General features: G+C 41.1%; 1 protein-coding gene and 1 pseudogene across 3 annotated transcripts in view; one reads left to right on the top strand and one right to left on the bottom strand.

The window, feature by feature from the left end:
• Positions 1-14,704, top strand: part of LAPTM4B (lysosomal protein transmembrane 4 beta) — a 98,315-nt gene that overhangs the window by 38,700 nt on the left and 44,911 nt on the right. For all 3 annotated transcript variants that reach the window (XM_025994742.2, XM_025994743.2, XM_072734245.1), the window contains exons 3-4: positions 10,888-10,961; positions 11,484-11,606. In XM_025994742.2, coding sequence (XP_025850527.1) covers positions 10,888-10,961; positions 11,484-11,606 — 197 coding nt within the window. The remainder of the gene's footprint in view (positions 1-10,887; positions 10,962-11,483; positions 11,607-14,704) is intronic.
• Positions 6,998-8,416, bottom strand: LOC112916933 (26S proteasome regulatory subunit 4 pseudogene; annotated as a pseudogene).

Genomic DNA, 14,704 nt, shown 5'->3' with positions numbered 1-14,704 from the left:
CAGCTATGGTTTTCTTTTTTAAAATTCCCCTGGCAATTTGGGGTCTTTTCTGATTCCACACAAATCTTAAAATAATTTGTTCTAACTCTCTGAAGAAAGTCCATGGTATTTTGATAGGGATTGAATTAAACGTGTAAAATGCCCTGGGTAACATTGATATTTTTACAATATTAATTCTGCCAATCCATGAGCATGGAATATTTTTCCATCTCTTTGTGTCTTCCTCAATTTCTTTCAGAAGTGTTCTATAGTTTTTAGGGTATAGATCCTTTACCTCTTTGGTTAGGTTTATTCCTAGGTATCTTATGCTTTTGGGTGCAATTGTAAATGGGATTGACTCCTTAATTTCTCTTTCTTCAGTCTCATTGTTAGTGTATAGAAATGCCATTGATTTCTGGGCATTGATTTTGTATCCTGCCACGCTGCCAAATTGCTATGTGAGTTCTAGCAACCTTGGAGTGGAGGCTTTTGGGTTTTCTACGTAGAGTATCATGTCATCGGCGAAGAGGGAGAGTTTGACTTCTTCTGTGCCAATTTGAATGCCTTTAATGTCTTTTTGTTGTCTGATTGCTGAGGCTAGGACTTCCAGTACTATGTTGAATAGCAGCGGTGAGAGTGGGCATCCCTGTCTTGTTCCTGATCTTAGGGGAAAGGCTCCCAGTGCTTCCCCATTGAGAATGATATTTGCTGAGGGCTTTTTGTAGATGGCTTTTAAGATGTCGAGGAAAGTTCCCTCTATCCCTACACTCTGAAGCGTTTTGATCAGGAATGGATGCTGTATTTTGTCAAATGCTTTCTCTGCATCTAATGAGAGGATCATATGGTTCTTGGTTTTTCTCTTGCTGATATGATGAATCACATTGATTGTTTTATGAGTGTTGAACCAGCCTTGTGTCCCGGGGATAAATCCTATTTGGTCATGGTGAATAATTTTCTTGATGTGTTGTTGGATCCTATTGGCTAGTATCTTGTTGAGAATTTTTGCATCCATGTTCATCAGGGATATTGGTCTGTAATTCTCCTTTTTGGTGGGGTCTTTGTCTGGTTTTGGAATTAAGGTGATGCTGGCCTCATAAAATCAATTTGGAAGTACTCCGTCTCTTTCTATCTTTCCAAACAGCTTTAGTAGAATAGGTATGATTTCTTCTTTAAATGTTTGATAGAATTCCCCTGGGAAGCCATCTGGTCCTGGACTCTTGTGTCTTGGGAGGTTTTTGATGACGGCTTCAATTTCCTCCCTGGTTATTGGCCTGTTCAGATTTTCTATTTCCTCCTGTTCCAGTTTTGGTAGTTTGTGGCTTTCCAGGAATGTGTCCATTTCTTCTAGATTGCCTAATTTATTGGCGTATAGCTGTTCATAATATGTTTTTAAAATCATTCGTATTTCCTTGGTGTTGGTAGTGATCTCTCCTTTCTCATTCATGATTTTATTAATTTGAGTCTTCTCTCTCTTCTTTTTAATAAGGTTGGCTAATGGTTTATCTATCTTATTAATTCTTTCAAAGAACCAACTCCTGCTTCTGTTGATCTGTTCCACAGTTCTTTTGGTCTCGATTTCGTTGAGTTCTGCTCAAATTTTAATTAACTCTCTTCTTCTGTTGGGTGTAGGATCTATCTGCTGTTTTTTCTCTAGCTCCTTTATGTGTAAGGTTAGCTTTTGTATTTGAGTTCTTTCCAGTTTTTGAATGGATGCTTGTATTGCGATGTATTTCCCCCTTAGGACTGCTTTTGCTGCATCCCAAGGATTTGAACGGTTGTATCTTCATTCTCATTAGTTTCCATGAATCTTTTTAATTCTTCCTTAATTTCCTGGTTGACCCTTTCATCTTTTAGCAGGATGGTCCTTTACCTCCACGTGCTTGAGGTCCTTCCAAACTTCTCGTTGTGATTTAGTTCTAATTTCAAGGCATTATGGTCTGAGAATATGCAGGGGACGATCCCAATCTTTTGGTATCGGTTCAGACCCGATTTGTGACCCAGTATGTGGTCTATTCTGGAGAAAGTTCCATGTGCCCTTGAGAAGAATTTGTATTCAGTTGAGTTTGGATGTAAAGTTCTGTAGATATCTGTGAAATCCATCTGGTCCAGTGTATCATTTAAGCTCTCATTTCTTTGGAGATGTTGTGCTTAGAAGACCTATTGAGGGTAGAAAGAGTTAGATTGAAGTCACCAAGTATAAGTGTATTATTATCTAAGTATTTCTTCACTTTGGTTATTAATTGGCTTAAATATTTGGAAGCTCCCACATTCGGGGCATATATATTGAGGATTGTTAAGTCCTCTTGTTGGATAGATCCTTTAAATATGATATACTGTCCCTCTTTATCTCTCACTACAGTCTTCGGGGTAAATTTTAGTTTGTCTGATATAAGGATGGCTACCCCTGCTTTCTTTTGATGACCATTTGAATGGTAATTGGTTCTCCAACCTTTTATTTTCAGGCTGTAGGTGTCCTTCTGTCTAAAATGAGTCTCTTGTAGACAGCAAATAGATGGGTCTTGCTTTTTTATCCTGTCTGAAACCCTGTGCCTTTTGATGGGGTCATTAAGCCCGTTCACGTTCAGAGTTACTGTTGACAGATATGAGTTTAGTGTCATCATGATATCTATTCAGTCCTTGTTTTTTCTGGATTGTTCCACTGAACTTCTTCTTAAAGAGGAATTTTAAGAGTCCCCCTTAAAATATCTTGCAGAGCTGGTTTGGAGGTCACATATTCTTTCAGTTCCTGCCTGTCTTGGAAGCTCTTATCTCTCCTTCCATTTTGAATGAGAACGTTGCTGGATAAAGTATTCTTGGTTGCATGTTCTTTTCATTTAGGACCCTGAATATATCCTGCCAGCCCTTCTGGCCTACCAGGTCTCTGTGGAGAGGTCTGCTGTTACCCTAATATTCCTCCCTATAAACGTCAGGGATTTCTTGTCTCTTGCTGCTTTAAGGATCTTCTCTTTATCTTTGGAATTTGCAAGCTTCACAATTAAATGTCGAGGTGTTGAACGGTTTTTATTGATTTTAGGGGGGGATCTCTCTATTTCCTGGATCTGAATGCCTGTTTCCCTTCCCAGATTAGGAAAGTTTTCAGCTAGGATTTGTTCAAATACATATTCTGGCCCTCTGGCCCTTTCAGCGCCCTTGGGAACCCCAATTAAACATAGGTTTTTCTTCGTCAGGCTGTCGTTTATTTCCCTTAATCTGTCCTCATGGTCTTTTAATTGTTTGTCTCTTTTTTCCTCAGTTTCCCTCTTTGCCATCAACTTGTCTTCTATGTCACTCACTCGTTCTTCCACCTTGTTAACCCTCGTCGTTAGGACTTCTAGTTTGGATTGCATCTCATTCAATTGATTTTTAATTTCTGCCTGATTGGATCTAAATTCTGCAGTCATGAAGTCTCTTGAGTCCTTTATGGTTCTTTCTAGAGCCACCAGTAGCTGTATAATAGTGCTTCTGAATTGGCTTTCTGACATTGAATTGTAATCCAGATTTTGTAACTCTGTGGGAGAGAGGACTGTTTCTGATTCTTTCTTTTGAGGTGAGGTTTTCCTTCTAGTCATTTTGCTCAGTGCAGAGTGGCCAAAAACAAGTTGTATTGGGGAAAAGGGGAAAAAGAGAGGAGAGAAAGAAGGAAAGAAAAGAGAAAAAGGAAAAAGAAAAAAGAGAAGAAAAAGAAAGAAAGGGGGAAAAAGGGTGGGGGAAGCAATCAGAAATCAAAAAAAATAAATCCGCGGGGGAGTATCTTCTGATTCTGTGTACTTTAAGTCCCTTGACTTCCCCTGGAACTTGTCCGTCTAGCTGGTCTTCTGGGGGAGGGGCCTGTTGTGCTGATTTTCAGGTGTTAGCACTTGGGGGAGCTGCTCTGCACTGCCTGGTGCAGGGCTCAGTGGGGGTTGTTTACCCTGTGAGGCCCCAGGAGGAACAACCCCAGGGGTGGAGGCCAGCTCTGGAGCCCTGGAGTCAGCTCCCGCAGTAACTCCGGAGCTCTCAGCCTTCAGAGGCCTGGATGCTCCGGGGCGGGGCCGCTGATCTGCTCAGCTCGGGGCAGGAGCGTCCTCGCTGTCCTGGGCCCTCCCGGCCTCTGCCTGTCCCAGGGGAGGCCGGATTCTGGGCTGTGTCCCGGCGCCCATGTGCTCCGGGGCCTGCGCTGTTGCATTCGCGCTCCCGCCCTGCAGCCCCCTCGGGGGAGCCGCCCCCGAGCCCCTCCGAGCTGCTCCGGGTCCCGCCGTGCGCGCTGCAGCCCTTAGGGTGCTCGGCGCACTCTCCCGGGCGCAGGTGCCTGTTAGTGTCCCCGGGAGCCCGAGGGCATCCCCGCTCTCCTGGGTCCTGCTCTAACTCCCTGCGGGCCCCTTTCTGCCCAGGAAGGTTGGTGCAGCTCCTGCTTCTCCGGGACGGGGCTCTCCTGTCCTGGGGACACTCGCCCCGGCCTCAGCCCGGCTCCTCGCGGGCCCCTCCCCCTTGGGGGCCTTTTGTTTCTTTATTTCGTTTTCCCCGTCTTCCTACCTTGATAGAAGCGCGAACTCTTCTCACTGTAGCGTTCCAGCTGTTCTCTCCTTAAATCTCAGGCCGAATTCGTAGATTTTCAGGATGATTTGAAGGTTATCTAGGTAATTTGGTGGGGACAGGTGATTGGGGACCCGACTCTTCCGCCGTCTTACCCCTCCTCTCCATTAATAATAATTTCGAGTTTTTCATTTTTTATGGATTATCTCTATATTGAATAGGCATAAAACAGTATTTACAGAATACCAAATAATGGTACAAGTATCTGTGTACCCACCACTCGTTTTAAGAAGTTGAATTTTAAGGGTGCCTATGTGGCTCCTTCGGTTAAGCATCTGCCTTCAGCTCGGGTCATGATCCTGGGGTCCTGGGATCAAGCTCTGCATCTGGCTCCTTGCTCACCAGGAAGTCTGCTTCTCCTTCTCCCTCTCCCAATGCCCCCCACTGCTTGTGCTGTCTCCCTCTGTCAGATAAATAAATAAAAATCTTTAAAAAAAAAAGAATCCTCATTTACCTGTGACATAATTAAAAGGAATGAATTTTAGGGGCTCCTGGGAGACTCCATCAGTTAAGCGTCCAACTCTTGTTTTCCGCTCAGGTCTTGATTTCTCATGGTCTTGAGTTCAAGCCCCACATTAGGCTCTACACACCTACTGAAAAAATAAAGAAAATAAACAAAAAGAATGAATTTTAATCCCTCAGAGTAGCTTATGTTCACTGTGGTGTACTACACATTATTTCAGAGGAGTCAGCACGTGCTCTGGTTTGCTAGGAGAGAAGTTATGTAAGCATGCTTTATCTTACCTGCTCTGTGTTTTCATTTGATTTACACTTTGATTCTACCTAAGTAGAATCAAGTTCACATGCTTGTCATTTACTCAGTCTGGTCAGTATGGTTGGTGTAAGATTTGTACAAACAGAATTTTAAAAATTTTCTCATCTCAAATCAACTTTTTTATGGTAAATAGTATATCATTGTGAATGGTAATAGGATATTTCATGACTTTTATTTGTGCCTTTTAAATTTCTCTTTGAGAAAGATGTACATTTAAACATTGTTTATAAAAAAAAATAAAAAATGAAAAATAAACATTGTTTATGATTATGTGAGATTTAGTCCTGGAGTTTCTTTTTACTTCAGAATAGGATATGCAGGTAATATTAATTTTCATAGGTTATATTAATATTTAAAAATTTAAAATACAGCTTTGAGTTTGTCTGTCTACCTATCTGTCTCTTTTAAGACTTGTGAAGTAAAGAATATCCTATAAATGGCCTGGTTCCATTAAATTAATTTTTTTCTCATCATAAATATGCTTGTACAGAATTTGGAAACTGTCTGAGTTGACAAGAAAATAATAAACTTTTGCCTGAGATTACTATCAATTCTAATAGGTTTTGCACATAGCAAGTACCTACTGATCTCCAGTACCTTTAGGGAGGTTGTGTGGTTTTCTCAGCACTTTGACCTGCATTACTGCATGTGATATTCCTCCTTCCCAGTGGGGTAGCATACTGGCTAAGAGTATTGACTCTGGGTTAGACTTCTTGGGAAGAATATCCCATCTATCATTTACCAGGTGGACAGTCTTGGATGAGCTACCTGCCTTGTCTTAGTTATCTTTTTCTTATCTAAAATGGGGTTAGTCATAGTACTTCACTCTTAGGTTAAGGATTCATTCTAAGGTTGTCATAAGGATTAAATGAAGTAACACAGTACCCAGTTAATTGAGAAAAGAAAGCACTCATATAAATGGGGAAAATCAAAGCAGACAATGGGCATTCCACTGTGGTCATTGCTTTCTGTAGGAACAAAGAACCTGATAACCCTCATTGCTTCGTATGCAAATGATGGCATGAGAATGCATCCATGTGTACTTATATATGTGCCTCTGAGTAGAGAGACTTTCCTTTTGTTCTAAAGAGCTAAGTCTCTTGGCCTTTGTTTTGCATGGAAAATGCATTCAAGTTTATTCCTCCCACTGATCCTGCAAGAATACTATGAGGCATAAGCGAACTTCTCTTGTAGGTGCCTCTTTTCCTCACAAAAGGTAAAAGGTAAGTTAATTTAGCATTAATATAAACAACAGGGACACCTCGATGGCTGAGGGTTGAGCATCTGCCTTCAGCTCAGGTCATGGTCCCGGGTCCTGGGATTGAGTCCCACATCGGGCTCCCTGCTTCTCCCTCTGCCTGTGTCTCTGCCTCTCTCTCTCTGTGTGTCTCATGAATAAATATAAAATTTTTAAAAACTATAAATAGCAACATATGTATTTATCCTGAAAGAAATCATGATATTTTTTATCACCCCCAAGTGATTTTTTTTTTACTTTTTTGAGAAAATTTAGGGTTTTTTTCTTTCTTTTTTTTTTTTTTGGAGAGGGAGCACGCTTTATTGGGGACAGAGCACTGCATGTGTCCCACAGATGAAGGCAGCCCAAGGGGTGTCCTATACATCACAAGCAAAAAGGTACATGGGAGGTTTTGCTAAGAAAGATCAACTGGAACATGGTTTCCTCCGGGGGCTTCCCCCACCTCATCCCTCGGAGGGGTCAGGACATGCCCAACCATCTCTTTGAAGGTAGCTCTGGTCTGCTAGAGATACAGTCCCTTGGGGGTGCCCTCTTGTTTTTTATAAAGAACATTTTCTTTAGATTTCTTGAAGTCCTCATTTGTTACTTTCATCCGACACTCTCTCAAGGCCATCAGACCAGCCTCTGTACAGATGGCCTTGATGTTGGCGCCAGAGAGGTCATCCTTAGCCATGATCAAGTCGTCCAGGGTCACATCATCGTCCAGCGTCATCCTGCTTATGTGGATCTGAAAGATATGCTTCTTAGTCTTTTCGTCGGGCAGGGGGAGCTCAATCTTCCTGTCAATGCGGCCTGGTCTGATAAGTGCTGGATCCAAGGTTTCTATCCGGTTTGTGGCCATAATGACCTTCACATCACCCCTTGAATCAAATCCATCCAACTGGTTCAACAGTTCCAACATCGTTTGTTGAATTTCCCTCTCCCCACCAGAATTTGAGTTGTATCATTTTGTTCCAATGGGATCAATTTCATCAATAAACACGATGGATAGTACATGTTCTTTCGCAACTCGAAACAATTCCCGAACAAGTTTGGGCCTGTTGCCTAGGTACTTCTGAATAAGTTCAGAGCCAACCACTCTCAAGAAAGTGGCTGAGGTTTGGTTTGCTACTGCTTTGGCTAATAAAGTTTTACCTGTGTCAGGTGGACCTAGAGAATGACCCCCTTTGGGGGCTTTATACCCATCTCTTTATAATATTCAGATTGAGTGAGAGGAAGCTCCATGGATTCCTTAATTTCCTGGATTTGGTTGTCCAATCCCCCAATATCAGCATAGGTTTCCTGGGGGGCCTTGTCTACCTTCATTACTGTGACCAAGGGATCCGTGTCATCCATGAGCAGCCCTATACAGCATGCACCTTGTGGTTGAGCAGGACGGCACAGCCTGGTTCCAGCAGATCTTTGTCTACAAAGGAGAGAATGCTGACGTAGTGTTCTGAGCCCACAGATGTAGACACGATGGCATGATTGTCATCAATGATCTCTTCCAAGGTTCCTACTGACATTGGGGTCCCCCTCAGATCATCCACCTTAGATTTTGCCTCCTCTTGCTTTTCCTCTAAAGCCTTCATTTGTTCCTGATTTCTAATGAATTCTTCCTCCATGAGAAGATAGTCTTTAATTCTAACTTCAATAATTTTAACTGGCATTGAGTGTGAGGTGTCACCAGTGGGAGCTTGCTCACAGCATCTGGTCCTTTTGTTTTCTTCTTTATCCCCACTCTAGTTGGTACATGAGCTTCATATTTCTTTTTCTTGCCCTTGTCATCCTTCTTGCCACCTCCAGGGCCATGACCACCACTCTGACTTTGATCCATCTTGCTTCGGCCACTCGAACCACGGTTGCTGGAAGTGCATCCCAAGAATCAAATTTTCACTCCTTTAATAAAAGTCATAGCATTATTATGAATTAATTGCTCTGAATCTGTAGATTAATCTTAGCAACCTTCATTTTTTTTTCTTAAGATGGCAAATGGTCTTTGTTGATATATCTGCATTTTATGTAAACCTCCTACTTAAAATGTCCTCATTCTCTAAAGCTGAGGATACAGAGGATGGTTCTAGAAGTGGAACCAGCCTGTCACTTTGGAAGTGACAGGCTGGTCACTAGTCAAAGCTGAAGTTGGAGCAGCAGAGTCTTAGCAGAAAGAGCCAGAGATCTGAAATCCCCAGAGCAGTCATGGTTTAGCCTTTTGATGCAAATACTGTCTCAGCAAGTTACATAACCTCCAAGCCTAGTTTTGCAGTCTGCTCAGTGGGAACAACATCTGTCTCAGAGTTAGGAGCACTAAATGAAGTGTCTGTGAAGTGCCCCAGACGGTGTCAGCACTGTAGAGATACTTAACTCTGTGGAATTTTGTGCTCTCTTAGCTAGTGAGAACCTCCCACTAGAACCCCAATCATATGTACTAAACTAAATCTCTAAAGATATAGTAGTGAGAATAATCGTTTATTTAGTCCCAACAGTGATAATAGGCATTGCTTTAGATCAGCACCGTTCAATAGGAATAGAGTGCAAGCACATATGCAATCTAAAATTTCCTAGAAGCCACATTTAAAAAGGTAGTCAGGGGTAAAATTAACTTTAATAATTTATCTTTCTTAGTTTAGTATATCCAATATATGTTAGCATGCAATCAGTATATTGAATAATATAATCTTGAATAATCGTTTATTTAGTCCCAACAGTGATAATAGGCATTGCTTTAGATCAGCACCGTTCAATAGGAATAATCCTATTGATCAGCACCGTTCAATAGGAATAGAGTGCAAGCACATATGCAATCTAAAATTTCCTGGAAGCCACATTTAAAAAGGTAGTCAGGGGTAAAATTAACTTTAATAATTTATCTTTCTTAGCTTAGTATATCCAATATATGTTAGCATGCAATCAGTATAAAAATTACTAATGAGCTGTTTTACATATTTTTGAAAAAATGAATTCTGGAGTAGTAGATTTTAATGGTACAGCACATCTCAATTCAGATTGAGCACATTGCAAGTGCTCAGTGCCCACGTGTGGCTAGTGGCTGCTGTAGTGGGCATCTTGTATATGTTGGGTTGTTGTAGTAAACACGATAGAGTTCTTTTCCTCAGAAAGCTTCCTCTAGCAGAGGGAGATAGCTAATGCGCAACAGATATAAGTAAGATAGTAGTGATATGTGCTAAAGAAAAATGCGGCATTGACGTGGGAGGAATTGGAAGGGCTGCATTACCTAGAATACTAAGAGAAGAGCTATTGGAGATGTGGATGTTTGGGCTGAGGCCTGAATGATCGAAAAGGAGTTAGGGGCGCCTGGGTGGCTCACTCTTTTGAGCTTGGGCATTGGCCTTGGCTCCAGTCATGATTTCAAGGTCCTAGGATCAAGCCCCCCATCTAGCTCCCTGCTCAGCCACGCACCTCACCTTTCCGCTCATGCGCATTCTCTCTTCCCTTCAAATAAATAGAATCTTTAAAAAAACAAATAAAAATGCTTACTTCTGTGAAAATGTGAGTGACATTGTCTCCAGTCAGTGGGAACTGCAAATGCAAGGCCCTATGATGGGAAATTCTCCTTGTACTTAGCAAACCAAGTGGTATGACTGGGTTGTAGGAAGCCAGAAAAGTACAAGATGAGATTGGGGAGGTACACATGCTCTAGAAGAATTGCCGATGTAAAGGCTATGATAAGAAATTGAGGTTTTATTTTAAGTGAAATGGGAAGCCAGAGGAGGGTTTTAATAGGAGCACAAACAAAACACACATGAATTTGTAAAATACAAGTTAGGCACTCACATTTTAAAAATATCTAATTTATTATATACCTAATTCAGTGGATTCAGAAGACCAAACTTTTTTTAACATCCCAGTATCTCTCTCCCATTTTCTTTTTTTAAAATATTTTATTTATTTATTCATGAGAGACACAGGGAAAGAGAGGCAGAGAGAGAAGCAGGCTCCATGCAGGGAGCCCGATGTGGGAGTTGATCCTGGGACTCCAGCATTAGGCCCTGGGCTGAAGGCAGATGATTAACCGCTAAGCCACCCAGGCGTCCCTCTCTTTCCCATTTTCAAAATAAACTTATATGCAAGTCCGTGTGTTATCTATAGATATTTATATGACTTAGGGAGAACTTCTTTTGGACATTTTATATCCATTAAGTATCATTTTCTCAAATTCCAAAAGTGCTCCCGGTGTTTTACTTAATCCAAAGTTCTTGCTTATAATTGGTTTCTAAACAAAATGCCCTTGAAGAGAGACGAAAATTGTTAAAACAGTGAATCTACTACTGATTTTCTTTTTTCTTTCCTAACCTTTTGGCAGACATGTGCATTGCGATTGCAATTTCTCTTCTCATGATCCTAATATGTGCCATGGCCACTTATGGAGCATACAAGGTAAGTGGCTTTGAAAGAAGAGGCTGAGCCTTTTCCTTGGTCTTTTATACTTTATAAGAAAGAAGAAGTGATGATTCTCAGTTTCCTCTAAGAACCTTTGGGAGCTTAAATCTCTTATTAAGGAGTGCCTGGGTGGCTCAGTTGGTTAAGCATCTGCCTTCAGCTTAGGTCATGATCGAGCCCCCCATCTGGCTCCCTGCTCAGGGGCGGCCTGCTTCTCCCCTTCCTCTCCCTGCCACTCCCCCTGCTTGTGTTCTTTCTCCTTCTCTCTGTCAAATAAATAAAATAATAAAAAAATAAATCTCTTATTATGTGGAAAACCATTGCTCTAGTCTCAGAAATGTTCACTGAGGCTTGTTTAGTGACCCTCTGTGTGGCTTACCAATTGTCATCTATGACCTGGCTTATTGAATTTCTTGTCCTCCAATTTCCTCCAGATTAAGAAAGGATTTGTCTGAATTGCAAAAAAATAATATTTTATGATATTGAACACATTAACATCATCTTTTCTCTCCTCTTTAGCAACGCGCAGCGTGGATCATCCCATTCTTCTGTTACCAGATCTTTGACTTCGCCCTCAACACCTTGGTTGCTGTCACTGTGCTTGTCTATCCAAACTCCATTCAGGAATATATTCGGCAGCTGGTATGTGGCCATTCTGATTACTGTTCCCTTGATGAGGGTAATAATCTACAAGTCAGGGATCTAGACTCAACATACACAAACACACATGAATTTGTGGGTTTTTCCACTTGGATCTGAGTTACTGATTAGAGATTTTTGAATATCAGTTTAAAGATAAGATTTTTGGGTTTCTTAGAATGCTTTGGGACAACATAACCTTCTGAGGTAGATAAGTCAGGAGCTGTGATGACTGTGTTAGACACAACTACATAAATTATAAGCTAGTTACTAATTCGTATTTTTGTAAAGCATAGTTTGCTCAAATATTAGCAGAGGGTAGTTTTTTGCCTCTGCCATTTGTATGGAAAAAATGGAACTGTACTATACTATGGTTCTCAAAGTTATTTCACCATAGAACCCCTTTCTTCCTCTTGCATCTTTTTGGGGCTAGTTTTCTGTTGAATGTTCTTTGTGACCATATGAGCAAATGTGGCTAACTAGATATTCACAAGTTTGTAGAGCATGTAATACTTCTGTTTCTTTACATTTTTCACCTTTGTTTTTAAAACTGTGAATGTGCCTTAAAATTTAATTTCTCCAGAATCTTAGAATGTTTGAAAGGGAGAGAATGTTCACTCTTTGGAGATTTGCATTGTTTGTGGGCTTGGGGGTGGGAGCAGAGTTTTTCTGGATTCAAACCCAGGTGACAATGGGGACCAAGATGTTCAGTAGAAAAGGGAGAGATGGAAGCATGGAAGGAGGGAAGGAAATATAGCAACAGAAGTTTGTGATTCTATGGCACTCATGCCTAAATCACATATCTAGTACTCAGCAGACGTAGCATGAGAGTAAGTTCACTAGTCACTGTTATGGTTGTCATTCTTTTTTTTTTTCTTTTTAATAATAAATTTATTTTTTATTGGTGTTCAATTTACCAACATACAGAATAACACCCAGTGCTCATCCCGTCAAGTGCCCCCGTCAGTGCCCGTCACCAATTCACCCCCACCTCCCTCCCTCCTCCCCTTCCACCACCCCTAGTTCGTTTCCCAGAGTTAGGAGTATTTATGTTCTGTCTCCCTTTCTGATATTTCCCACACATTTCTACTCCCTTCCCTTATATTCCCTTTCACTACTATTTATATTCCCCAAATGAATGAGAACATATAATGTTTGTCCTTCTCCGATTGACTGACTTCACTCAGCATAATACCCTCCAGTTCCATCCACGTTGAAGCAAATGGTGGGTATTTGTCGTTTCTAATGGCTGAGTAATATTCCATTGTATACATAAACCACATCTTCTTTATCCATTCATCTTTCGATGGACACCGAGGCTCCTTCCACAGTTTGGCTATTGTGGACGGATGAAAGATCTAAATGTGAGACAAGATTCCATCAAAATCCTAGAGGAGAACACAGGCAACACCCTTTTTGAACTTGGCCACAGTAACTTCTTGCAAGATACATCCATGAAGGCAAAAGAAACAAAAGCAAAAATGAACTATTGGGACTTCATCAAGATAAGAAGCTTTTGCACGGCAAACGATACAGTCAACAAAACTAAAAGACAACCTACAGAATAGGAGAAGATATTTGCAAATGACCTATCAGATAAATTTTAAAAGCCATCTATGAAAAGCCCACAGCAGATTTCATTCTCAATGGGGAAGCACTGGGAGCCTTTCCCCTAAGATCAGGAACAAGACCGGGTTGTCCACTCTCACCACTGCTATTCAACATAGTACTGGAAGTCCTAGCCTCAGCAATCAGACAACAAAAAGACATTAAAGGCATTCAAATTGGCACAGAAGAAGTCAAACTCTCCCTCTTCGCCGATGACATGATACTCTACGTAGAAAACCCAAAAGCCTCCACCCCAAGATTGCTAGAACTCACACAGCAATTTGGTAGTGTGGCAGGATACAAAATCAATGCCCAGAAATCAATGGCATTTCTATACACTAACAATGAGACTGAAGAAAGAGAAATTAAGGAGTCAATCCCATTTACAATTGCACCCAAAAGCATAAGATACCTGGGAATAAACCTAACCAAGGAGGTAAAGGATCTATACCCTAAAAACTATAGAACACTTCTGAAAGAAATTGAGGAAGAAACAAAGAGATGGAAAAATATTCCATGCTCATGGATTGGCAGCATTCATATTGTGAAAATGTCAATGTTACCCAGGGCAATTTACACGTTTAATGCAATCCCTATCAAAATACCATGGACTTTCTTCAGAGAGTTAGAACAAATTATTTTAAGATTTGTGTGGTATCAGAAAAGACCTCGAATAGCCAGGGGAATTTTATTTTTTTATTTTTATTTTTTTATTTTTATTTTTATTTTTATTTTTTATTTAATTAATTTTTATTGGTGTTCAATTTACCAACATACAGAAAAACACCCAGTGCTCATCCCGTCAAGTGTCCACCTCAGTGCCCGTCACCCATTCCCCTCCAACACCCGCCCTCCTCCCCCCTTCCACCACCCCTAGTTCGTTTCCCCGAGTTAGGAGTCTTTATGTTCTGTCTCCCTTCCTGATATTTCCCAACATTTCTTCTCCCTTCCTTTATATTCCCTTTCACTATTATTTATATTCCCCAAATGAATGAGAACATACACTGCTTGTCCTTCTCCGATTGACTTATTTCACTCAGCATAATACCCTCCAGTTCCATCCACGTTGAAGCAAATGGTGGGTATTTGTCGTTTCTAATCGCTGAGTAATATTCCATTGTATACATAAACCACATCTTCTTTATCCATTCATCTTTCGATGGACACCGAGGCTCCTTCCACAGTTTGGCTATTGTGGCCATTGCTGATAGAAACATCGGGGTGCAGGTGTCCCGACGTTTCGTTGCATCTGAATCTTTGGGGTAAATCCCCAACAGTGCAATTGCTGGGTCGTAGGGCAGGTCTATTTTTAACTCTTTGAGGAACCTCCACACAGTTTTCCAGAGTGGCTGCACCACTTCACATTCCCACCAACAGTGTACGAGGGTTCCCTTTTCTCCGCATCCTCTCCAACATTTGTTGTTTCCTGCCTTGTTAATTTTCCCCATTCTCACTGGTGTGAGGTGGTATCTCATTGTGGTTTTGATTTGTAT

The sequence above is a fragment of the Vulpes vulpes genome, chromosome 13 (assembly GCF_048418805.1).
Source record: "Vulpes vulpes isolate BD-2025 chromosome 13, VulVul3, whole genome shotgun sequence".
NCBI classification, from domain to species: domain Eukaryota; kingdom Metazoa; phylum Chordata; class Mammalia; order Carnivora; family Canidae; genus Vulpes; species Vulpes vulpes.
Note: the sequence above shows the minus strand (reverse complement) of the source record. Positions and strands in the feature narration are given on the sequence as shown.